Genomic DNA, 27,986 nt, shown 5'->3' with positions numbered 1-27,986 from the left:
TTCAAATCTAAATGTTTAAAAGCTACAGAACACACCAAATAAACTTATAATGTACTGAATATGTTCCAGTGTATTCCTAAATATTTTCAAGATTTTATATTCGAATTGATTCTATCAATACTAAGAACTCAGTTACTAATTCAGACATTAAGAAATGAAACAATTTCATCAAGAATCACGGTTTTTAGTTGTGAGGTATAACAGATCTGAAAGTTAAGGATAAAGAGAAAGGGAAAAAAATATTACTGAAATACCTGCTAAACAAAGAACTGCTAGCAATTTGCTTCTGAGGATCAGCTTCTTTTATAAGTACTACTGAAAAGAAAGATCTTACTCAGAAAGCAGTACAACTTACTCTCTGCTTTTTCTGTTCTCTGAGATTTCACATTTTAAATTTTAAATCAAACATGTGCATGTAAGAGGCAAAATTTAAATTAAAAGATCATTTCCTCAAAGATTAATCTCTACGAGAACAATGTATTATTGGCAAATTATGGCTTTATATAACCCTTTTTATTGTTTTCTTATTCCTTAGGGAGAGATAAAAATCTACGACTCACATTAACTTTGCCTGTGCTGTAGAGTACCTCAGAACTTTTCAATGAGGAAGGAATCCCATGACATTTAGACTCAGTCTCCACACGGTTTCATCCAAACTCTCATATCTTCTCATACTTAAATTTTTCCTTGATACTTATTTTTTAATTTTAAATTGAACAGACATTATCACCACTTTTACATGGCAAGTATGACTTGGATCTCTACATTTGAGTGCATTTCATACTGGGATTTAAAAAAGAACAACAACAACAAAACAACCCAAAAAACCCCGCACTTTAGCGATTTAAACAAATTAGGTAGAAAACAAAAACCACAACTGAAAAGAAGTCAGTAACATATCACAGAATATTAAGAAAGTGCCGAAAATCTTCTCATATAAAATGGAATGGAGAACTCCACAAGTTATATGTAAGTATTCATAACTCAATTTTTCAGATGCACAAAATTTTTAGGAAGTCAGCACACTATAAAGATCCAGAATGATTTGAAATGAATATAAATAAGCACACATATGCTCATGATCATTAGGAAGAAATTTCAGTATGCAATGTATAAGGAACCAAAAAATTAAAACCAGTACATTACCATGGGACCCAGCCTTAAGAGTGAATTAATATACTTACAAGCTGGCTCTGAAGCCCCAAAGAGCTATAAATAAACATCCAGTGGCTAGAAACACAGACCTTGGCCCTATGCCTATCTAATTGGGTTGTCTCTCCATCTTTGGTACTGTTACACAAATATATTAAGAAGGTTATGATACATTTTTCACAATTGCCTGTTAAATAACATTTCATCTAAGAAACTAGTTCACAACGTATGGTTATCACAGGGTTTTTAAAGCAGCAGACTTCATAATTCACCTTTCCTAACTTGAGAGTAACCACCTACTTTCTCTAGTAATCATTTGCTTTATTGACAGCAACCATGAGTCCTATTGCACACTGGTATAGACACAAATTTTTGCAGACGCCACCTGAACTGAGCACAAAGAAAAATGCATTTACATGTAACTTTAATAAAAAGCAAGGTGTATTCTAAATTTCAAAACAAAATGAGAATGATGCTGGCTGAAGGCATTTTAGTCAAGGGAAAAACAGTTTGGCATGAAGGATGCTATGTAAGTTTCCTACATAAGTAATTTAAATTAATAAAATTATTAATTTTTATGCAAGACTTTATATACCTGAAGTTCTCTAAATGTGGATATATGATTTTTAAGTCAAAACTGATATTGATAGCCTTCCATATAAGATTTGCTGTCATAATTTATTAACATGACTTGGATATCTGTACTTTTTGCACGTATCCCCTCTGTGTCACTGTGTCACAGAAAGCTCCTGAGAATCATCAAACTGTGAAGAACAAAGAAAATGTCTACAATTCCTGTATATTTGAGCCTGTGGCAGAATGCCAGTCCTAAGCATTCCCTCCGGTAAGATGGCAGTCTTGTAGCTCCACTACTATAGGTTATCTCATATCTTGCAATAATTTACACTCAGATCAGCATATTTAAAGCACTAGCTGCTAAATCAGATGCCATGAGTGGGATATTTCAGAAGATACAACTTTGGGGTTTTTTTTTACTTTTGTTTTCCTTTTAACTTTTGAATCCCAAGTCTTTCTTAAAGGCCAAGGTGTTAATTCAGACAGGTTTCCTCCTCAAATCCAGGAATCCTGAATATAAACGACCCTAACTTTATATACAAAAGTTCTACAATCCCTTTTCAATGCCTATGCAAATTCAGACCTGATACAGATTAAAAATCAGATGGCTCTTTTTCCATCCTGCCTGTCCAGCTCTAAATTTAGAAGCACCCAACAGTATTCCTCCTGTTAACCTTTCCTGCCACAAAAAAGGCAGCTTACACCTCACATGCCTTTCCTGAATTCATCTTCGCTTGCAGAAGGGAAAAAAAAAGAATCATTATAAGGATCCTAATCTCACCTCTTAAAACCAAAGCCAATTTTTTCCCAAACATCAACCAGTTTTCTTTGTGACACTTCCACCATCTAACAACTACCTCAGTCACTCCTTAGTCCCTAGTATCCTCTTATGGAGCCAAAACATTGTGGAACTATCACAACAGGGCTTCTTGCAGTTTCTTCCATGGCACATGAAAGAGACCACTACTGGTGGAAAGGTATGAGAACAGGATAGTTACCTGTTTCCAAACAGTAAGTTAAGACAATATTAACTTTGATTCTGTGCTATGCCTCACTTCTAGTGACCTCTGTCAGGCCAACTATCAGGACTACCAGAAGACAGGCATGGAGGCTGCATCATCCTTGACTCTCAGATAGATACAGAATCAGTGGACAAGATCCAGGAGGAGAAGACAGTGGTGGCAGCAGTGAAGTTCACCTAGTAAGTGGCTAGGAGCCACAAATACAGACCTCTAGAGCAATGAAATCATGACAAACCTGTTTGTCCCAATCTTCAAATAATCCCTCATACAACAGCTCAGCTACTTAAACACCGCAAGACCATGAGTTTACACCGCACATCAGAGTAATGATAATTATCAGTATTTAATAAAAAGCAATGTATGTTGCAATTACTATTCAATACAGAGCTTTTTTTTTTTTTAAAAAAAAAGGCAAAGCTACTTCCTATGCCACTTGTATTTCTATGTTATTTCCACAATAAGCATTACAGAAGTACTTCTTTAATCCAGTCATTCTGGTAGTCTGAACACCCAACTTCCTCAAATGACTTTTCATTTTCAAATTCAACCTTCACTAAGAGAACTTCTACATCATGCCTATAACATGATGTGCACTTACTTTCTGGTAATGAAACATAACTGAATTCTTATAGGGAATAACATAGTTCAAATTAGACAACCATAAAAGCTGCATTTTTTTACCCGACTATTTAGCTCCAAATCGTGGAATCATTAATTGTGATTTCCATTTATTCTACACCTTCCATAAGAAAATCCTCTGAAAAGATCAGCACCAGAGTTCTTGGGTTTTAAACAAAGAACTAAAAGTAATTTACTCAATAGAATAAAAATGTATGGATATTTTAACACTACTACTACTGAAAAAAATATCATTAATGTAGCACCGCATCTGATTTGTATCAATTGCTATAGCTATGCAGTGAGTTTCCTAGTATCTAACCCCTATAATGACAAGTGACACACAGTTTTCTACCTTCTAATTAATAACCAGGCATTCCTAAAATTTGCTAGTGGTGAGATTCTTCATCTTTCTTCTTTAACCTCAAATGAATAGTGATATTCAGACTGAACATTCTTAGTAAATAGTACTAAGCCTTTCAACTCAAAGAAGTATGAACACATCTAAAATTTTGAGCAACCTGCTGTTTGTTCCACTTCGATTTCTAGTAAATTAAGTAATCAGAAATAGACATTTTTCATTGCACTACTGCAGATGACTGACTCAAATCTTTTGCATATACCATATATCTGACCACTGCACATATGTTTTTTTAATGTTAAAAGGAATTGATACTGCTGGGTTTATCTATTTTGATTAGCAATAATTACAAAAATAGTTAACTAACAGCACACCCAGTTTTATGAGCTGTAAATACAAAAGGAGGAAGTGTGTTATGTGGTAAAAAAGAGAAAGTCAGAATCTCTTCTAAAGAAGTCCTGAAGTCAGTATTCAGCTATAAATCCTATTAAACAAAGGAGGAGTTCTTCCTGAGAAAAACCACAGTTTGAACTGCTGTATCACCTGAATGTAGATAAAGGCATGGGTGAAAGCCTTTTTCGTCTTCTTCGTTACCCTCTATCCCATCCCTTGATTTGAAAAGCATCACCCAGTAAATCTTTAGCTGCCTTTTTTTTTTTTTCTTCCCCCTCTCAATGATCAGTATTTGTCATATTGGTATATTAGCCCGAAACTTCCAGCAGGTCAAGATTCAGCGACACTGGATTCTGTGTAGCTATACAGCAAGTGATACTTGCAGTGGAAGATTTAAAGAAGCAGGTAAATAATGCACGTAGCATATGAAAATAAACACACCTTGTGAAGAATATCTGTAACAATAATCATGACTTGTTGCTTCCCAATTACAAGATGATCATTCTCTGCATACAGCAGACCACAAACAAATTTGAGGAAAGATTTGAAGGAATAGCCTTAGAAAGATTAGACGAGGTGACTACTGAGACTACTGAGTTTGACTGGGAAGCTTTTCAAGCTACAGCAGGTAAGAAGAACAAGGACTTTTGTGGGAAAACTCAGAAGAAGAAGAGCCTTCAAGGTTAAATATATGGAGCTCAGCTTTGGCCACTTTAAGTCTATTCAGAAAGCTTAAATATTGAACTAAAAAGAAAAAAAAGCATTAAAATGTCTGGCATTCCTGCACAAACATCTCTGGCTCATATTAATGCTGGGCCAGCACTCAAGGCCAAAGTCTTGCCATTCCACACAGTACTGTGTGAAAGTAAGGACTAGTAAGCATTTGAGCCATGAGCAGGAACATCTCTTAATTATGCTTTGTTCACACAAAAGTCAGACAAGAAAACAGCAGCTGTGATTCTATTTCTCATAAGCACCAAGTTAAGCAGCTCACAAGCAGTACTTCCCCTTATTCCCAGTGTCCCCAAAGGCTTCAAACTGACTCAGAAAAATAAATGAAAATGTTTGCAAATAGCAAAATTTCCCATCCATTGAATATATTTTCAGCACCAATGTTGCAAACTCAATTTTATTTTCTAAGGACTTGTTATTTTAAAATACTTCAGAGATATTTGATCTCTTCTATTTTAGAAGACCATACAATAGACTTGTCAGCAAATTACTTCAGAGAAATAAAGTAAAGGAAAGGAGATCCAACACTAGAATATTACCTGCCATCTGGAGGGGCTTAACAAATTATACAGATTGGTGGTATTTGAGCCCAGAGCTCAATCACTTAAAAACCATGTCCATCCACATGCAGTCATTAAGTTCCAGCTGGTGACAGGAACTCCACAAAGAAATGTTAAAATATCGAAGAGAGAGTATTTTGGACCTAAATTTCTTATATCCTACAAAACCCTGCTCCTTCACTATTAACGTAAACTACCGACGTTGAGTTGGAATATACTGAGGGACATTGTAGACACCTATCTATCTGCACCTTTTTACCCTTAAATAGCTTTTGGGGGGCTGCTTTTTGTCTAAAACAGGCAGGATCTGACTAAGAGGCACAGCATTTTTTTTACTTTTCTTTTAAATTTCTTTTCGTGTAAGACAATAAAAGAGTTGCCTGATCTGTATAAACAGAAGCACACGTATATTTCTATTTATTAAAACATACCTATGGGATCAGCACTTAAATAGGAAAGAAGTAAAAATTTTTACAAGGAGAAAATTATCTAAAGAGAAATTTCAGAATTTCTTCATTTTCATATTACCTGTATTACTTTTACAAAGAAAAACATTTTGAAAGGTATAAAACAAATGTCCACTGACTGCATATAAAAAAACTAAATTACATACAAGATTCATACCATTTTCACTATGGCCAGGTCTCCACCTTTTCCTATGTCACTGCATGAACATACTATAACTGTGAATATATAAGCAACTCTATGCTACATTTATGTGGATTCAGTTATGTTGTTCTCCTCTAAGCTTTCAAGAGCTGCACATTCAAACTAAATGCGGCAAAAAAACATCTTTTACTGCAGTAAACCTACAACAAAGGTGCCTTTAAAGGAAACCAGTGTAAGTGGCAGGCAAAGACAAGAGAAGGGAAAGTAAAAATTTTTAATTATTGGAAGTTTTTCTTCATATTTGTGGCAATTAGCACACATATGCATAGTTGCATTGTGTGTTATTCTATGCCATTTATAGAAGGAAGCAGATATGAAACTAACTGCTGTAAATTGTCTTAAGATAAAAATGCCATAGATTCAGATATGTCTAAATACCTCTGCTACATGATCATTTTATTCTTTTCAAAAGCAAATGGAAAATAATTCTTTACCATGCAATAACTATTTTTGCCATGTGGTGCGTACATGTATTCTATTTCCAGCACACATTACCACCAAGCACATGAGATCAGATTATTTTTGCCAGCAGGTTTTCTCAGCTAAGGATATAAATGGCAAAGCAAGCTCAGTTCCCTCACCAGTAAGAAGCCAGGTGCCACAGGCACTTGGTCCACCAGGGTAAAGGCTTAGTTAGCTCATACAGTGCACTGTGACAACCTACCTCAGAGAAGTGCGAAGAAAACCAGCAGCCTTTCTTCACAAATCAAGATGTCAAATACCCACAGACATGACATGAGTATTTCAAATGGAGGTGACTACTCAATTTGACTTAATAATTATGGAAGAGATCTGGATCTTAGACACCACAGTGGAAAATCAAAAGTTCACAGGTACTTAATAGAAGTTAAAAAGAATTAAATTCCTCATCTAAGCACAAATGCATTTACCAGTGGCGTCCTGGGTAGCAGAGGCCTACCCAAAGTTATCCTTATCAATTTAGTATTAACAGGGCTAATCAATAATGTGTATCTTTCTGTTAAAGTGATCTTCATCTGGTTTTAGCCACTTCAAAACCACACAGTTTTTAACTGTTTTATATGGAGCAGAGACAAGTGAGCATAACTTCTGACAAAAAATGGATCCACATACGCTCTCCCTGAAACTGCACCGAGCCCTAGCCAACATCTGAAACTAAGCTTGCGGCCTTTGAGAAGATGTAGAAGAGTCTATGACAGACATGGAATTTACACATAATAAAGATTTGATTGCTTTCTTCTAACCAGGATTTGAAGTTGATGAAAAGAGTGAGAAATACATGAACTAAAACAGCCACCTTCCATCATAATAATGTTAAAATGGGTCTAGTATCATGTTGGAGTCAACCAAATTGCTCAACACCCCAACTGACCTCTTATCATCACCAAACCATGAACAACTTGATATTACTAGAAGACAGGATTCTGTCTAATAAAGTCCTCTGTGTTTTCTGTGCAATAAATAAAATTCCATTTCAAAATATGCAACACTGTCTTGGGAATCTAAAATGTATTTATTAGAGAGATATACAAGCAGCTTGGAAAGACAGATAAAGTTCCTGAATTGTCTTAATGCAGGTTAGGATACTAACCCAGCTTTCAAGAGATCTTAAAAAAATAAATTAAATGTCTTCACTCTTACATACAGAGAACTTTTTCTCCATCCCAACATTTGAAATGAAAGACTTAATGCAAAAGCACACTGCTGATGCAGGCCGACAAAGAAAGACAGCCAACCAACATTTTGTAATTTATGAGTATATCTCAAACTGCTAATCTAATACCTAATACTCTTAAGGTGCTGCAATTCCAGACTCCAGTAAAAAACTGCAACTGTCCACAGGTAAAGCAGTGAGAATAAGAAACCCCAGAAGTCATCTCTCAAAGCCTGCACGAACTGCCAACCATGAAGGCCTAGAATTACAGAAAGAATCTTTTTCTAAAACCTGTGTTTCTACCTGAAGAGAGCTAAAGATACTTCTGGATTAAAAATAGCTAAACAGCACCTCCCTAAATACTGAGTTCTTAGAGTTCACCACTGCACTCTGAAAATAGAATGGGAAAAAAGAATAACCCTCTAGGGCTGCAACACCTGTTGGAACAGGCTTAAAGTGACTTCAAGCATCCCACTAGCAAAGTTAAAAAGGAGTATGGTAACATTATAGTTATGTTGGTATTCATTACCATACAGGACATTTTTGGAGCTACCCCAGCTAACAGCTCAAGATTTCATTGCTGTTGTCATACAAAACTGTAGTTTTGTACTGGGTTTGACTATGGCTGGCAGGTAAGCCTCCACCCAGTTGCTTGCTCACTCCCCACCAGCAGGATGGGAAAGAGAAATCGAATGGCAAAAGCAAGGGGGGTGAAGGGGGAAACACCTCGTGGGTTGAGCTAAAGGCAGTTTAATAAGTACAGGGGAAAAAAAAGAAGAAAACAAATGATGCAAAAGCAATCAACCACCACCGGCAGACGAAAGCCTCACCAATCCTGAGCAAGGTCTGCCTTGGAAAAACAACTCCCAGTTTTACTGCTGAGTACGTCGTCATATGTTATGGAATATTCCCTTGCTCAATTCAAGCCAGCCTTGCCAGCTGTGTCCCCTCCCAGCCTCATGCCCACCCTCAGCTCACTCATTGCCAGAGTGAGAAGCAGAGGGGACCCTGATGCTGTGCAAGTACTGCTCAGTGACAGTGACTGGTGTCTTATCAACACTGTTTTGGTCACCAATCTAAACACAGCACCATAATGGCTGCTACAAAGAAAATTAACTCCATCCCAGCCATGGTCTGTACAAGCTTTTAAGATAAGACCACTGGTAGTCAAAGCATTTGTTAGCACATAGGTGCTAACACCCGTTTCACCACAGGTGAAACAACTCAAATACTTCAAAACACCTACAGAGAGCTACCTACAGAAAGCTGGTACATACACAGATATCGGAGGACCCACCTGAACTGCCCTGGGACTTTAAAGAACCTAAAGATACCAGCAAAGACTGCATAGATATTACTGTAGCTTTAGATATTAAATCAACAGTTATCTAGCTCTAATACACCTGTAGGAACCTACACAGCCTATAGCTTCCTTAAAGATGAAAAATTATGCCATATTAAGGATTTTCCTGGACAGGAGAATCTCAAGCATACCAAGACAGCTTTGCTCACTTCCATGGAAACAAAGACTGTTCAGATACAGCATCCTCTCCACTAGTCTACCCTACCAAATCAAAGACTTCAGCAGCACTGAATCTTGCAGTCCTCAGACTTTGATACACACACAGAGACACCACAGCTGGTCTGGTGATGGTTGTGCAGGTTTCCAGTTAAGTCTTCTTTACTACAGTCAAGTTCATCTGCGCATCTCTACATTACACATGTAGGTCAATATAAAAATTTCTTACATGGTATCATGTACACCAATAGTCATCTAATTACAACCTTACATGACAGAGGATAGAAAAGGAAAAAAAAAAAAAGTGTGATGCATTTAAGTTAGTAGCTGTACACAAAGTTCAACAACTCCTAAGCAGTCCTAAGCAGTGACACAAGGACTATATTCCGAAAGTCAAATCTAACTGTAACAAGCATATGAAATGCAGGAAGTCATCTACACCTGTAAGCTAGACAAAGTGGGTTTGTATAAACCTGATAGAAATACTACAGACCACATTTTTAAAACTAAAATTAAATGCATTGCAGTTGCAGTAGATACATAATATAGCTATCAAAGATGCATTTCCAATCCATAAACGCTCCAATAAGCCAGTTACATCACCAAAGACATCTGTGGAGCAAACCTTAGAGAAGCATATTAAAAAAAGATGACAAATACAGAGCAAAACTATTTCTGATTATTCTCTAAACATTGAAATAAAAATTTAGATAGATTTTATATCCAGAAAGCAGAGTGTCTTTATAAGAGGAACTAGGAAAACAAATTGTCCGACTACCTAAGGACATCCACTGCAGAACATAGTTGTCCCAATATAAAATGTTCTGGATCCGCCTGGTACCTTTTCCATTTTAATTTAGTCTATTCTGGTAAAATCCACTCCAGAAAAGACTTCACTATCTGAAAATGCACTACAGCACTTTAAGTAAGGTCTGCATGCACATTGCACTATTATAGGTACTCAAGTGAGGTGCCTTTCATTGCTTCATAATCATCTTGACAAGATGTCACTTTCATTTAAATTCTGGGACACACCTGAAGATACTTCTACACAGCTCCTGCTTGTGTCAAGTTTGCACACCAATTCACTACACACTTCTACTCAGAAGACTTCTGTATCATTTCTGTAACCATCCAAAAGATCTTGAGCATTGTGTCAGTTTCAAGCATCTCAAAAAAACTGCAGAAGTTCTCCAACTGTTCAGGATCCTATTTAATTTGCTTATTTAGAAGCTTTATGGATATATTTATTCTCATTAATGAAATGACATTCAGTCATTTCGTTATAAAAGTCGTAGCTCTAAAGTTAGGCTCAAACTCTCTATCTTCCATTAAAAAAAGCAAGCTGCACTTCCAAAATTTTCACTCAACTTAGTCTAAACTAGATGTAGGAAAGGAACTCATAACGGTCAAATGTATCCTTCAGATGTTTGTCACTAAGTTTTCTGTACAGCTACTTAAAAGAAAGGATACCCTGGAGAACAACTCTGACTGCCATACACTGAACCCAAACAAACAAATTTCTCTTTTCACCAGTATATTTATGTTTTGTGACTGCTTCTCCAAAACATAATAACAAATTATTTTGTACATAATATTTCAATTTAATGATTTTAGGCATTGAATTTGATCAGTTTTTCCCATGCTTTTACGATAATTTTTTTTTTAAGGGCTTTAGGAAAATCATTCCTGTTTTCTGTTACCCTCCTCTGGTTAAACTAAAGAACTAACCAAATGCCACTCTCTCAGAAATACATCTTCTACCTAGAATTTAATATTTTTAGGTGGTTTTCACTGAAAAAAACTATTTCCATAAAATATCACATTCATTGTGTGCATTTGTTCTAATGGATTAAAAGCCTAAGACAATTCAGTAAACTATTTAAACAGAATAATTTTTTTTATCAGCAATTAAAACTTACCACAACCTCACTATTTTCTCCAATAGCCAAAGATACTCTTTAATTCTGCTTTTATACTTTCCAGCACACATAAGGCAGCTGAATGACACCAAGTACAGTATAGCCCTCTGTTGCTCAAAACTAGTTCTAAAGACAGATATCCATCATATAAAATAACCCCACATTTCAAATAACTGAAGTAGGTGTTCGTTTATAGTTCCATGTGATTGTATTACAGAGTCCAGCCTCAGGTAAGTCTTACACTAGTAAAGCACTAGCTTGATCATTCCTATTAAGTCACTGTCCACAAAAATGTTGATTCTGCTTGGCATGAGAACCAATTCGGACCAATTTGGGTTTTTTAGGTAAATCTTAAGTAAAAGCATGGATCTCAAGTCCAAGATGGCTTCAATTCTAATGGGGAAGGAGAAAGAACAATGCTTATATTATTCAGATAAATGAACATTTTACATTTCCATTTTTTAATCAGATATCACTAGCTACACAAGAAAAGGAATGGTCAGATGTTCTGTTTCATCAGCTTGAAAAGGCAAATACCAAAATTACGGCAATCAAGGAAAAATACTGCTAGAAAGATGGCTCTCTAGCTGGCTTTCATAATTTATCTTTCACTAATGGCCTGATCTTAAATTTGTTCAGCTTTGTGCTCACAAATCACAGTGAGCTACAGTCTACAGCTCATTCAAGACCAAAAATGGAAGAAAAATTGCATGGAAATATCCACAACTAGCATCCCAGCTGAATACAACCAATTACCAGAAACTTAAAAAAAAAGTTTTATGCTGCGGTGGTATTAGCTATGAATAAAGTTGTCTCTACTTCCACTAGAGCCTATGAAAAACCTTGATACAGGAGAAAAGTACACTGTGGTTGAAAGTACTTTCAATTCAAATAGTCTTCAATCAGCAGAAGAATGGAGTCTCTCAGACAGAAATAGAATGTTTTTATAAATTGCTCCTGGCACTAAAGGAGTAACTAAGCTAAAGTTGTCATTAAAGGACTTAAAAAGTAGAGGAGAGGGACACACAGTACTTCATAGACAAGTGGTTACAGCACACAATGTAGGAAGAGAGAGACCTGTAAACAGATGTCCTGCACGAGCCTGATGAAAAGAATCTTGCATCTCAAGTAAGGGATGGAAGAAACAGATTTAGTCTCTTCTGTCAAAGTTAATCCACTTTAGCTTCTGTACAGTACTAATTACACAGTACTGGTCACTACTCACTCAACCAGAGACAAAAATTCCTGACTACTTTTATTTGGCCCAGTTTTTACGCAAGCATCTCCGAGAGTTTATATGACCAGTCCATTCTCAATTTCATAGTTCCTCAAGAATAAAGGTCTTGCTTGCCTCAGTCTTATTTTGGAAAATCCATAATAACTGGATGTGGTGGGTTAACGTTGGCTGGCTGCCAGGTGCCCACAAAGCTGCTCCCTCACTTCCCCTCCTCAGTAAGATCAGGGAGAAAATACAATGAAAAGCTTGTGGGTCAAGATAAGGACAGGGAGATCACTCAGTAGTTACCATCATGGGCAAACCAGATTTGACTTAGGAAAGATATACTTAATTTATTGCCAAGTAATTACAGAGTTGGGTAGCGGGAAACAAAAACAAAACTAAAAACATCTATTCCCGCCCTTCCTTCTTCTCAGGCTTAGCTTCACTACTAACTCTTCTACCTCTTTCCTGGCTGCTGAGCAGCGCAGAGGGGATGGGGAATGGGGGTTGCAGTAAGTAGCACTTCTTCCCTGCCATTCCTTCCTCCTCACACTTTTCCCCTGCTCCAGCACAGGGTCCCTCCCACAGGATAGAGTCCTTCACGAACTGCTCTAACGTGGGTCCTTCCCACAGGCCACAGTTCTTCAAGAACTGCTTCAGCATGGGTTCTTTCCACGGGCTACAGTCTTCAGAAACAGACTGCTCCAGCGTGGGTCCCCCATGGGCCACACCTGCCAGAAAATCTGCTCCTGCATAGGCTGCTATCCACAGGCCACAGCTCTTGCCAGGAACCTGCTCCTGAGAGGGCTCTTCATGGCTGCAGCTTCCTTCATGACATGTCCACCTGCTCCAGCATGGGATTCTCCACAGGCTGCAGTGTGGATATCTGCTCCAAAGTGGTCCTCCATGAGCTGCAGGGCGATAACCTGCTTCACCATGGTCTTCTCCTTGGGCTGCAAGGGAATCTCTGCTCCGGCACTTGGAGCACCTCCTCCCCTTCCTTCTTACTGACCTTGGTGTCTGCAGGGCTGTTTCTCTCATGTTTTTTCTCACTCCTCTCTCACAGCTGCTGCACATGGTTTTTTACCATTTCTTAAATAAGTTATCACATAAATGCCACCAGCATCGCTGACGGGCACAACTTTGAGTAGCCATGGGTCCATCCTGGAGCTGGCTGGAGCTTGCTATGTCCTAGTCTCTTTTCACAAAGGCTACCCCCCTGCCACCGAAACCTTGCTATGTAAACCCAATACACTGGTTTAAAAACTCTATTCCCAGCTACAGAATAACTTTAAGAAAGCTGAGTATATGAAAAGAAAAACCTTTCCTATAATTTCAAGGCAGGCATTGTCATCACCAATGAGAAGGCAGACAAGTAATTCTTAGCTGAAAGTTTCGTAGCTGATTAGAGCTGATTTAAAGACTGCACTGCTGTTGACAGTCCCACCCAACTTCCTACCCTATTCCTTGTGCTCGCCTCCTCAACAGGAATGGATCACTCTTTTGGAGATAAAGAAAACAAGCATGGTTATATTCTCGTATTTGTATTGGAAAAGTTCCTGGTAACCTCCCATTTGTATTTTTTCTGCAGCTAAAAGATATATGTATATTTATCTGGTTTTGCAGCATAAACCAAGCATGCAGCTACTTACTGTGCCACCACGTGCTGCATTATCTACAAGCAATTTTCATTTGCTAATTTCCCAGTACCTTGTTCTACAATTAGCCACAAGGTTAAGGTAAACATGGGCAGAATAACATGTATCAAATAACATGCTGAACTCATCTGAACTACATTCCAATACTAGAATCATGTAAGTGATCAATTAGGAACACAGCAGCTCTGCCATACTTAAGGCCAAGAAAAACTTTTGTTTAAGATGAACGTTTCTAGCTCTCAAAACTCCGCAGTCATTCCAGTTTCTTCTGAAATTCAGTATGCCTCCTCAGGGTAGAAGGCAGAGGAGCACCTGGAGCTATCTGACTGAGGTACTTCCAAAAGAAAGACATTTAAACCAGTTTTTCTTATTGGGATTTTTTCCTGAATAGACTAGGGCATCAAACCACAATCCGAACTGCACTCTTTATTGGCTCGGTTGTTCAACATGTGCTCTAAAAAATCATGACAGCTATTAGTTCTTTCAGAAGAACAACATCAGAAACAAAATTAGGAAGTAAAACAACCGATGTCAGACAAATGCAAGCTGCAGACTCCAAACTCAACAAATTACTATGCACACATTCACAAGACATAGCTGTCACACTGCTGACCAACCTGCCGAATTTCACATAAGTCATGTTGCTCTAGGGAAAATGCAACTGTCATTGAGCCTAGTAGTCTACAAGCAGCTAGCATCAGTTTGAATCTGAACCTTGGTGAAAGTCTGGAATGAAAAAAAGAGGAAAGAACCTAGCTACAGTCTGAAGGCATTTATTTTGGGGAATGAAATGTATGTACAGCAACAAAACTATTCAGAAGACACTAAAATATTTTCATGTGTGATCTGAATCCTCAGAAGGGAACAGTGGAGTAATATATGAACTCTTTTCTCAGTTCCTGTGCAGAAACTGGGATCTGGAGGACCAAAATATGTTCTCGGAAAATATACCCCCTCCTTGCTTGCTTAACAGAGAATGGAGGGAAAAAAAGAGACTACACCCACAGTAATACTTCCCTACTACTCTTCCTAGTTCTACAAAAATAAGAGTAGGTCAAGTATTTGAGAGCTATTATGAAACTCCTCTCCTCCTCCACATCAAAACCTCATAAGCGAAGAAGGCTTCAAGGATCTGCTCTACCAGGCTTGTCTACTTCATAAATTTCTGCCAGAAAAACTACACCAGCTGGAAATGGCAGCCAGGAACCATACACCAGACAGCTAATTCAGCTGTGCTGGAAACAAAATTCTGATGTAGACAAGTTATGCCAACAGGAAAAGCGTTTGTGTTGGCTTTACTCACACCACAGACCCAAACGATGAATTTTTGCTGGCAGAAAGATTACTTCTGCTTTTCCAAGAGTGGGCTTTATTGGCCAAGCAACTTCTAGGTCAAAGCAGTTTGAAGAGCTCCAATACACAAATTTTTCAAATTGTCTTGAAAGACGGTTACAACAAAAAATGTTAACTCTCCATATTGTGATATATGTCAAAGATTTGTGAAATAACATCTCCAAAGAACAAGATTTTTTTCAAGTCTGTCAACTAAAAATTGCCCCAAAGCTCTCCTTCTTTGTGTGCACTCATATACAAAGCAAATAACTAATCAATCTCACAACCTCTATTTCAATTAGTGCAGTTCACTCTGGAGAAGCAATACTGAAGAGCCTGTTCTTAACAATTATACTCTAAACACAGTCACCAAAAAAATCTCAAGAAGTTAGAGGTTCTTGCCCCTGAAAGCTCTCCTTCTAAGTCTTGCATGCAAAAAGAAATCCAGAAGTGGTCTGTTCCTCTAGGGAATCACAGCATTTCATTCTCCTCCCATATAAGACAGCAGAACTTTTATGCATATCAACAGAGGGTAGATGGATGCAGGGAAACTGACAACAACTCACATGTGTACTTCTAGGAAGGAAACAATCTCTGATTGGACTGGGACAGTCAGAGTGAAGCAACTGTCCCTGTTGGCCAGGTACCAGAGGAAGGAAAATAAACCAGTAACTACTCTGAGTTGTAAAACAGTAGCATGGGGTTTTATTTATGAGTATGAGCTGTAAACTCAACCAATGGAGTATGGGCCAGTAAGTTACTGCCTGAGACAAACACATGAGGAATAAAGTTTTAAAACACATCCAAGTGCCTTCTTGATAGGACCTGAAAAGCAGGCTGGAGGAACATGACAGTCCTAAGGGAAACAACAGTACAAGGAATAGCAGGTGGAAAGGGTGAAAGAAAAGAATATAAAAGGAGTCTGTTTCTTTAATTACTGTAACTATCAACAAATCAAACTGTTTAAAAATAAAAGAATATTATCTGATCTCAAATATCCATAGTTTGCAATTGCAAAATATAACGTAATCCCCATTTCACATCACCAAACACACAGACAAGGGGTGAGGCGGGCGGGGCGGGGAATGAAAGGAGAAGATTCGGAATCACATGGCAGGCTTCATCTTGCCAAGACATTTCCAAATATGAAATTCTATAATAACTGGAAGTTCTATAAATATTACTTTGCCTTTTATTCAAAGCCTTAGGAAACTGAACGACAAAAGCTTTAACGTGCAATATTAGGTTGTTTAACTCTTCAGGCCACAAACATTATCAAACACTATCTGAAAACCGAAAAAGTAGCTCTTGAGCAATGTACTTTATTTATACCTTCTTCCAGACCTCACGTAGTTAAGATCAGAAGAAGCTGTAAGATTGTCTCCAGAATACACTGCCACTCCAAAATAAGATTTTGCAAAAACTTGCAGACAGTCCTTCCTCCCTTCCTCACAGTACCGTATCTCCCAACAGTACTATGCAGACATTTACACTTCCAGAAATTTTTTGAAGATGAAAAATTCTGAAAATCTGCTCACAAAACTACACGAGTGATATCACTAATATGTATGTTAAAATTCCATTAATAATGAAAAATGAAGCTGTTCAAACTCCCTATGTAAATGTAATTCAGCCCCTTGTGTGAACACAGCACAGCTCTTAATTACTTGACCACAGACTTTTTACCCATGGGCCACCTGCCTTATCCCATGCACAAACTGTGCCTTCCTCAAGGATGGAAGGCTGCCACAAAATAAAAAGACTCCTGCACAGACTCACCTGCCTTGGCTGCAGAACTGAGCAGCCACATAGTGTAGGCTTACATAGGCCAGGACTGGTCATACGTGTTCACTCCAGATATTTATTTGGTTTTAGACAGAGAAAGAAAGGGGCCAAGAAGTGACTCAGAGCCAGAGCACTTCTGACTGAAGCACAAGAAGGCCTCACAGACATAATGCATCTTTAACCCCAGCCAAGCTCTTCTTTGACTTCTAGTTGTCCTTTTTCATCAGTACTAGAGCATTAATGAGGAACTTTCTGCACCCATGGATGTATAGAGCGTAACAAAGAAGATACAAAGAAAACAGTAGTAAAAGATTCAAAATGAATCTTTATGCAGAAATCAAAGGATACAATTGCTGGCACATCTCTATATTCTTTTATACAATTCCTTTTCTTTTTTCTTCTCCCATTTTACCATGTGAGAATTCCATAATTTGGAATCATACTCAAATGCACATCAGTCATGAACAGAGTTTAAATCTTTCAATCACCCACACTGCCATTTTGTGAAAAACAGTTGGATGTCATGTTTTATGGACTAGCCCTTAGAAGGAAACAAGACACTTGACTTGTGGCTTTCACAGATTTTTGTTGATAGCTAAGGAATGGCAAGATTTAAGGATCTTGGATTTCATTCCACACATAAAAGGGAATTACATTCTAGGACAAAGTTTCTCAATCTGCGGTCTGTAAAACATCAGATGGTGGTCCAAAAACTCATCATCAAAAATGTATTTTTAAAAACATACATTCCCACGCATGCAAGCAAGAAAATGTAACTGAAGAAATACAAAAAATAAAACAAATATTCAAAGTTTAGCCTAATTGAATTGCACTATAATGCATAAAAAAATGCGACAACACTTCACAAGATGATCCTTGCATTTTTTTAAGGAGTTAAGTGTTCTTGAAACAACACATTGTCCTTTAACATTTAAGCTTGAAAACACTTTTTTCTGTCCTACTGAATTTCCTAAGTCTCCTCCAGAAAATGCCTTGTTACATCCAGTATGTTCCTCCCTTCATCCTACTACCCTAAGCCGTCGCCTGTGTTCCACTATGCTTTCTCTAGTTTCATTCTCTTTACAGAAACCCCTTAAAGTCATCTATAGAAGCAACCCATCCAGCCACTGAGCTCTTTCTGCCTATTTTCATTGACAAACTCTGCCTCAAGTCTTCTGGTTCACCCTGAATTTCAGTTACTACTGTTGGAACATCCTTTATTTCACTGGTTCAGCTGCAGGAGTTTCCTTTTGTAGGACCCTCTTCTAACCTGTCACTTTTTTTTTAAATTACAGATACCTGGTCCACACCCTATCTCTACTCCCTGGTTTAAGATCCAGATACAGCTACACAGCCCTAGTCTTTCACACTCCTCTTTTCAGGGCTAATTTCCTTTCCTAATGTTCACACATAGCATCTTGTCTACAGTCAGCTGTGTATACGTCCTCTTAAGTTGCTTTTTTTAGCCAGACAAACGGGCAACAATGTCTACATGAATTCTTAATACCAAAACAGCTCTGCAAAGTCAGCCAACAAAGAACACTAGAGAAGTACTTGAAGTTCATAAATACAACATTAATAGCATACCTGAGATCCTCTCCCTCAAAATGAGTATTTCTGCTCTCATATATTCTATATAACACTACCATAAAATTCATGAATGTTAAATAAAAATATTAGGTTAAAAAAAAAAAACAGTTGATAACAAATCTCAACTAATGGCCACCTTTTTATATGAAGTACATTAACACCTAACTTGAAATCCCATTTGCATGTGTTGCTCTGATGCTGCACTCTTCATCAGTTTAAAAACCACAGCTTTTAAGCTTTTTTTTCTGAAGATTATTATTAGTAACTGATCTTTAAAACTTGTTGTTTTAAAATAAGATACAACTTTTAAATTAAATATGCTGATTAATACACACATATTTAACCTGTTTATATGTATTACTAAATGCTGAATTGATTATTCCCTTTTTTTAAGACAATTCTTTTCACAAGTCCTGCAAGTGACAAACTGTATCTGGATGAAAACAGACTTATTAAAACAACAAAAAAGAATTTTAAATGCCACTAAAAGTATTTACATATGTTACAGATGTAAAAATTGGAAAAACTATTTTGCATTTAAAACTGAATTAATTATGTGTGGCTAGCAAGCTTAATGACTGCATAAATGATCAGGAAACAAAGATTTTGGAACGGATCTCCTCCTCTTTCCAGGCAATTCTATTTGTATATTGGAAAGAAGAAACTGACTTACTTCTGTTTTCACTTTCAAATGGATTTATATTAAATTTGAACAAATTAAGAACTGGATGGAACATCTGAAAGTAAGGAGACTATTCACTCGATATCCACAAAAGACAAGGTTGCTTCAATTCATTTTGACATGTTGACAAATTCTGTTTCCCAGTGTTTGGTAGTTGAGAGCTTTTATTTTCCTGAGCACTTTGGCAAGACACATATACTGCTTGATATGTGGGCTGGGGTGTATGCTTTTTGTTTTGGTGTGATTTTTTTTTTTTTTTAATTTGAGAATACATTCAGCCTGCAGTAACAGTCACATTCATAATGAGTTTTAAGTATGTTTCTTTAATTAAAAGTTAATATAATGTGTTTAAAATATGATTTTGATACAGCTTTCTATACAGCCTCTCTATATAGCCTCTAGCATTATTCGGTCCTCATTCTGAAGTACATGCAAGACTTCCTACGAGCTCAATTAAATAATTTTCCACCATCATGAGTAACCTATTATATATTTTGAAATACTTTATGACACAGAAAGAATAAAACCAATATTTGGTTCTTGTTAACAATGAAGGAAAATCATACAAAAATGTTTTGTTTCCTACTGAGATGAATATATACAAAATACATGTTTCCTTGGAATCTGGGCTTTTTTTGTGAAATATGATATACAGATTTCCAGCTTCTCAGGAAAATTAAGTTTGCATACCAGCACAGAATATCCCTGGGACTTCACTCCGGAATATAACAGTTCGTACTTTCTTATCAGATTTCAAAGCATCCACAGCTTTTGACATCTACAGAGAAAAGGAGGAAGGGGGATAACCAAACACTTTTTAAAGTGCTTAATTCCAATACTTCACCTTTATAGTAAAAACTGTTCTTTTCACTTACCATTTTTAAAAGATTTTTGTTAAGTGCATTCTTGGCTTGAGATCTGTTTAATCCAAGCACCACAATTCCTGTAGAGGAAGAAAAATTGTATCATTGTTACAACGTAGTAAAATATAAATTATCTATGTAAATTATTATTTTGAAATTATAGAAAAAGCATCATTGAGGACTGCAAAAAAAATGCTACTGTAATCACTTAACTACTGAGTTTTTGAAAGAAAATAAATTGACTTACATTTTCCAACGTTAAACATTTCAATGTTCAACAGAAATTACATTTATTTTAAGAACAAAAATATGGCCCTAACACCTTCACATGGAAATAGTGCTTACAAAGGCTGAATGTATAATTACACAACTGCATGCACAAATTTCATGTTTGTGTGTGAAGTGCTGACATGCAATCAGGAAAGATACTTAATTGTAAAGCATATGTTTCCATATTTAGACAGGCTGCCTTCAGAGACTTCTCAAAGAAAGAAGTGCTACCACAGCTAAGACTAGCAACTCTGATACAGGTAAAAGGAATTCACGAACATAGAAAGAACGCTACCAACGGGAAACCTGAATTTTTGTTTGAAAAGAAAAAATCATATAAAACTGCTCACCCAAGACACAAAAACTGTGCTCAATGCTTGGTACACAGCTCCAATCACACGTTCACAGCTCCCTTAGTCCAGTTAGGGATCAGTTGTCTCACTGACCGATTACATGTGCATTGGTGTGAATGTTGCAGCAGAAACACCATTGGTTTGTCCTTATTTCACCCCCCTTGGTTTAACAGGCATGATAATCAAATGGGAAAACTCTGGAAAGTTTATCTTAGTAATGTCTTAAGTTTACCAAGCCTATAGCAATGTTTTAGACAATTACTTCCTGAACACACTACAACTCCCTGAATTCTAAACACCAGCACACAGTCCTATTAAATCTGTCCAGCCCTGGTAAGATCTGATGACTCAGGACTTTTTTTTTTTTTTTTCTTTTTTTTTCATTACTTGGAGAATGCAGGGCTAAGGGGAGAAAGACAAAGGACTAGGACAGGAACCAGGAATGGAAGACAAAAAGGGAGCTCTCTATCTCAAACAAAAATGCTCACAGTATTGCCATCAATCTACAGGATGAAAAAAGAAATTCCAGAAACTCAGTATTTGCCTGGGTATTTACTACTTCACCACTCTGCTTCGCACCTATAATCTATATGTAGTCTGGTTCTCGTAGCCTCCACAGGGTGCCTATCTTGTGATCTCAGCACATACTACTTCTTTTATCTCAGGGAAACCTGTCCTCCCAAAGGACTGACCCATCAGTGCTTGAGCCCACTCCCCTCTGACTTCTTCCTCCTGCACGTATGCACACATGCACGCACACAAAAGGACATTAAAGAGAGCTCCTGCTCCTTTTGCAGCTACCAATTTAAAACCAAAGTCCTCTATTCGGCAGCTACCAAGATTCAAATAAAAATGGTTAAACCCAAGTAACAGAGCACACACACCTCTTGCTTGCTCCCAGGGTATAATCAATTGCTATGTATAGATACCTCTTAAAAGGGGAGAGGAGCCTGGCTAACACATATGACCTTCACTCCCTTGTTCTGTAAGCCTAAATTCCCACCTGTTCATCCCCAAGGCTGGAGGTATTCACCTAGGACCTACTGCAAGGGTCCTTATTCAACACTTGCAAAGGAATCATTTATTTATGTTTTGTTAAGCAAAAGGGAGTAGTGTTGTAGCACTTTTCCTCTCTTGTCTCAACTTACTCTTCAGGAGGATTACTCCAAATTCAAATATTCCACTCATTCAATGCAAGTAGATTAGGCAAAAGCAGCACCACACGTTAAAGCAACAAAAAGACACTTGACCTGGCTTTGATTTTAAACTCCAAGGCACACGGCAAATCCGATGTTTGAATAAACTAGAGATGCTATCCTCCCAAACTGTTTTTCAGTTAGGAAATAGAGTCCTTTTCAGAAGCATGTTTTTTTCAACAGCAATGATGTTTTTTAATTACACTTGTATTTTTCTTCTCCCCATCAGAGCCCAAAGACTGCTGCTCCACCATCAATCTTAGTGTATTCAGAATGAAGTTCCAATTAACATTAAAGCACATTTAATATTTTTTCCTATGAAGGTGTGATCCTTGAAGACAAATCATACAGGTTGATTCTTCTTAGCAGTGTTGCATCAAATCATAGATCTACCACTTCTGCCTCCCTCTCCAGAAAAATAAGAGGTAAATACAGATGACACCCACACAGCTGTTCTATTTCTTAAATAGGAAAAAAAGATGAAACAAGAACTGCAACAGGAAAAGCATAAAAGGTTTACAAGAGAAAACTATACATTGCAGTGATTTATACAAAAAGACATTCCTAGAATTCTCCTTTAAGTCAGTTTTGTTCTAATATGCCATTACTATGGTACTTGGGCATCCTTAAAACAAATTCTTAGGTTTTTTAATACTGCAGTAAGATTTGGAAAGTTTTCCCAATGTATTAATCAGTGACCAAACTACAGTCAGATTAAGTATGTGCTCAAAGTCACAAAACAGAAATTGAAAAATAGACTTCCTGACTTCCCACTGAGAATTTAATACCTCTCCCTTCCCCAGCCCACCCCAAGAATCTCCTGGCAAACACTTGTTTAAGGCAAGTCTTCTTTATTTTGCACATTCAACAGGATTTAAACCACTGGCCACATGGGCATATCAATTTCAGATGAGATAAATTTCCCTAACCAGGGCAAAAAGGAAAAATCAGGCTCCATATAACACAGCTGAGCCCCACCAACCCAATTCTAAAGACAAGAAAAAGAACAAAAAAAGCAAAATATCCAGACAATACTGCTATACAGGTAACCATTTCAACAAATATTTTTAGTTATACAGAAAACCTTATTATTTTTATGTATTTTAAAATACCTGTTACATCATCATCTAAAGCATTTAATCATGGTTCATTCTTCCTAAAGCACCCACATATAGGTGTGCTTTCCAAAATCTTTAAAAAAAAAAAAATTGTTTGAAACATCTATTGTAAAAGAAAAAAAAACATTAAAAAGTCATCATCACATTCATCAACAAATATCACTAGAAATAATAATAATAAAAAAATTCCAGTATCTGTGTGGTGTCAAAGAAGTGGCAGATGTACTAAGAAGGAATAAGCATTCACATAATGCTAAACTCAATATCAATTTCATAGTTTTTCCTGGGAGACATCTCCACATTATTGTAGAATACACTTCAGCAAATAATGCGCGTCTATTAAAAATTACATCCACATATCAAAAACTAACTTTCACCCTATTAGCTAGGCTCTCCAAGGGACTAGGATGACTCCTGATGCTGTCTAATATAAGCAGTAAAATCCCTGTGTACTACTTGCCTAGCCAACCATCGGAGGAAAAACGTATGCAAATGCACAGTATGTTCTCTGCTTATAAGTTACCTTTGTCAAAAGAGAAAGCTGCCTGTGATATAATTCTTAATGTTTAAAAGAAAATTATATTAAAGTCATATGTAATAAAAACAAAAAATGTCTTTCAGTGAGATAAAGATACATACATATATGAAAGATAGCTTCAAAATACCTCTAAATTCCCAGCAACATCCTCATTTCATAGCGTACATGAAATTTGGGATTTGCATATGAGTAATTCATACTGAAAGGTTCTTGTATTTTAAGAGTGACAGCAAAAACATATGATGGTATCATTACTCAAAACTGCTGAGAGAGAAGATCATATTTCTTTCTATACTGTACAAAACAGGGTGGACCAATGTAAGTGAAGTGATTAGATCATTGTTTAACTACAGTTAATATCAGCACACAGGAAATCTTACTTTAAATAATGATTTTTATCTGTTTTATCCTGTACTTTTTTGTTTTCAAAAAATACTCATCCTCAATGTTTGGTAGAAACGCATTTAAATGGTTACTTACAAATAAATCCTGTCTTAACACTCACATTAGTAATTTTGGCTGAGTTATATTCACTAAATCTGTATAAAAGTATGGAAATACATCTATTTGTATTAAGTATACACACACAAATGATCTATCCAAATGTACTTTTTCATAACATAAAAAAATTTAAATATCTGAATTATGCACTGAAAAATGGAGGGAGGATCAAAGAGAGGTAAGTTATTTTTAAGCTTGTCTCTTTTAACTACTTAGATAAACCAAGGTAGACAAGTTGACTTAGATATTTATTATTCTGGAATAGTTTCTTAAGCAAAACAAGCATCTATGGTGAGTGTATCGTGCACAATTCTGGTGGTTTCCATTGATTGCCTTACCGGGAACTATTAAGTGCAAAATCACACAGATGTGTATGAGATGGTATTTTTAAAAAAACACCAAAACACCTTCCAAAATCCCATGTACCTGCACCTTTTTTATCTCTAAACACCACTTAAAAATCTTTCCTGCACTTCTTAAATTAGTAGATCTCATCTGCTCAGCACTGCTTTATTTAAAGATAGCAAAAAAAAAAGAAGGGAAAGCTTTTCCAATTTATCAGCTAGCTATCAGTTTCCAACCTGTGATGAAACAACTTCAACTGAGAGCGTATTTGTTCTGCTCATTCTATGTATGTTAAAATTCTAACTGATGAGGACAAAAAGCTGTCTCACATACTCTAACTCAACTAAAACCAGCTGAAAAATATAAGCACAAAGCGTCATTCTAGTGTAAAATCTAAATTTTACAAATATTTATATCACATTCCAGCAAGTCACACAGCAACACTTGAGTCAAGACTACAGAGATATTTCTCCTAATTCCATCTATAACTTAAAGAGCAAAAGCCCTAAGTTCATTACAATTTGTAATGGGATGACTAATGTAACTTGGCTAAAAGTTCTGAAATAGTTGTAATATATTTCAGCCCTAGTGATAATCAAATACAATCTCAAATAAAGTAAAAGATATGTATTTAATTAAAAAATACTAATGCACTGACATTCACCTAAACTCATAGAAAACTGATACTAAAAGCTTCACAAGTTGCAACAAGTTCAGAACACACAGGAATTTTACAATCACATTCTTCAAAAATCTCACATCTTTTGTATTCTAGTTCAGTTCAAATTTGGAAGCTGGAAAGTCTCGAGTTAAAATTGCAATAACTAGCCATTTCAAATATAGTCTCATTTCAGTTTATGTTTAACAACTTTCCAAAAACTGTAGTATATGAATCACATGTAAGTGTTAGGAAGCAGGACGGTTTGCTACTTCATCTGCAGGGAATGATTTGTCTAGAGCTGCAAGATACGTGCCTCTATGTGAGGCAGTTACTGTCAGTTTTCCTGTCTCCCCAGCACCCTCAGCTATAAAAGCCCCTGGACAATACATCTTTCTCCAAGTAGCACGGAAAGACTAGGCATGGACAAAAGCATAACCACAGCACAAATAAGCATGTGTGCCGTAAAAGGCAGTCAGAGGGACAGGGTCTGTCCCTGTGTGTAGTCAAGAAGTACGTAATGGAAGAATATGATTAGACAACAGCACTGGGGTCCCACTCGGGAAGGTCTAGAACCTGAACTGGTGGAAAAAGAAATGGTAGGTCAGGGAAGAGCAAGAAAGACCACAGGGGCTTATATGGAGTTAGCATCCTAATGCAGCAAGGGTATTACATGCTGTAAGCAGATAGATGAACTTGACACACAAGGCGAGGAGGGTGTGTAGTAGCAGCATGGGGAAGAAGCAGAGACATGTTTCTTTCGCAGAAACGTGGTGTGCTCTTTGTGCTGCTGAAGGAGGCATATGAAGCTTATGTCTCCTTCTGGCTTACTTCTAAGACCCTTGCTCTTATCCTTTATTAGCAAATAGTATTTGTTTCTATGTCCTTCTGAAAGGCAAAGCCAAAGAAAATCCCTTCTCCTGAAGAGAATTAATGAATTAAAAATACGTTGATTGAATCCTTCCTTATGATAGCGCCAGTTGATTTAACACTCCAAAAGCGATCTGCATGTTTGGGGGCATTTTTTACGCCGCATTTAACGAAGATGTATATTCTGAGAAGGAAAGAAAAAACAACTCCAAAAAGAGTTTTTCAACAGAAAAAAAATAAAAACAGGTGGGCTATTGACATGCAAAACTTTAGCTATCTGTGCACCTTTTCTTCAAAAACCTCATTCAATTCTCTGCATAATCAAACTTACATCGTCTGCATGAGAAACACCCAACAATGAACTTTGGAGAGATACACAGTACAAAACACCTTCATAACATTGCAAAAGCAATGATTCCTAGCTGATTGAACAGCTGGAACACAGTACCTAATTCTATTGCTTGTTGTCTAATAGCAGAAATAAAAATCTTGATCTTAGGTAGTACTCAAGTATCTTCTACCTCTTGTTGGAAAAGCACAAAACAAGCAAAAACACTCCTTCAACATTTTACGAACTCTTTGCTCCCACCTTGCCTTTTCCTCAATTTAAAATAACCTTAAAAAATTAAAATAGATGTTTAAAACTAATTCCGAGTTCCACAACTGGCTGAGAAAACAGGACTAAAGAAGTATATCTTAAAGGAATTGGAAAGAGTTGGGAACAGAACAATCACCAAGACAGAAATGGATTTCAGGATCAGATTACATCATCAACTTTACTGACCCTTACCAGTGACAGAAAAGCCTTCCCTCAAATAAAAGCAGAACCTCAGTTTTCCTTTGAAAAACAATCATCTTCTAAGCCTCATGCTGAAATTCAAAGTTTTAAAGTTACGTCTCTCTATATGTGTACAAATCTATATACATGCATACACAACTCACAGGCGTTCACCTGGATTTGCAGCAAGTCTGAAATAACTTGAGTTTACATGCTGAAAGATGTAAACGGAATTGTGCATCTCAACATATGGTTATCCCAAGACATGCTATCCACTTAAAGAGACTCATGCACTGCAGATGATGAGCTCCACACTATGGCCCTCTCCATAGAAGTAGGTATAACATCATGTCTCTAAAAATAAATCCTCACGAACGGAGCTTGCACTGTTTCTCCACCATTCCTAGCCCTGCTGCACCCAAATGGGAAGGAAGTGACAAACACCAAAGGAGGTGAAACACCCCCAAAGGAAGATCACCTGGTGAGCATCAAACCAGAAGAGGAAGTACAAGTGTCCATGTTGTGATGCACTGGCTCCAGATAGCTCTGGAGCACGGATTTTCCTTCTTTATTTAACCAGGTGGGTTAAAACAAGACTCTTAGCATAGTTGAATAGAACAAGGTCAGCAGCAGCTGACAGCGCTAAAAGCAAGGAGGAGGGCGAGATGGTTACTAGGAGAGCAGCATGAGATGAGCAAGAGCACTGAAGCCACACTTTCCAGAACAGAAAACGTCGATACAACTTCTGCGTCCTCCTCTAACCCCCGCACGCAAAGACGTAACAGGTGTGGGAAGCAGCACGACTGTAGCAGTTTGCCGCTAAACTTCATTTTCTCCCGTTAAAGTGGCCAACAGATGCCACCTGAGAGAGGCGTACCTGGCACACGCAGCACGTACCCTGAGGTACTCTGAAAATGACAGGCCAAGAGAGACCAAGCCGCCCCACCTCTGCAACTGCCATGCCGGCAGTTCCCAGCACCCTGCCACAAAGCCACGGGCCGAGGTGCCGACGAGGAGGAGGAACCGCCGCTCCCTTCCTTTCTCTTCCCTTCCCGCCCCTCGCCGCGGGGCAC

The 27,986-nt window shown here is 37.3% G+C and overlaps 1 protein-coding gene across 2 annotated transcripts in view; it reads right to left on the bottom strand.

Moving 5' to 3' along the window:
• The window catches only part of AUH (AU RNA binding methylglutaconyl-CoA hydratase), a 116,865-nt gene that overhangs the window by 88,429 nt on the left and 450 nt on the right, over positions 1-27,986 (bottom strand). Inside the window, exons 1-3 of one of the 2 annotated variants that reach the window (XM_052775907.1) lie at positions 27,791-27,929; positions 20,299-20,366; positions 20,114-20,201 (exon numbers count right to left, since the gene is read on the bottom strand). In XM_052775907.1, coding sequence (XP_052631867.1) covers positions 20,114-20,201; positions 20,299-20,301 — 91 coding nt within the window. In that variant the 5' untranslated portion in view covers positions 20,302-20,366; positions 27,791-27,929. Of the gene's footprint in view, positions 1-20,113; positions 20,202-20,298; positions 20,367-27,790; positions 27,930-27,986 lie in introns of those variants that run through there. The other variant, XM_052775906.1, reaches the window with a different exon arrangement.

The sequence above is a fragment of the Harpia harpyja genome, chromosome Z, assembly GCF_026419915.1.
Source record: "Harpia harpyja isolate bHarHar1 chromosome Z, bHarHar1 primary haplotype, whole genome shotgun sequence".
Classification (NCBI taxonomy): domain Eukaryota; kingdom Metazoa; phylum Chordata; class Aves; order Accipitriformes; family Accipitridae; genus Harpia; species Harpia harpyja.
The sequence above is the reverse complement of the archived record's forward strand: the minus strand, read 5'-3'. Positions and strand labels throughout refer to the sequence as shown.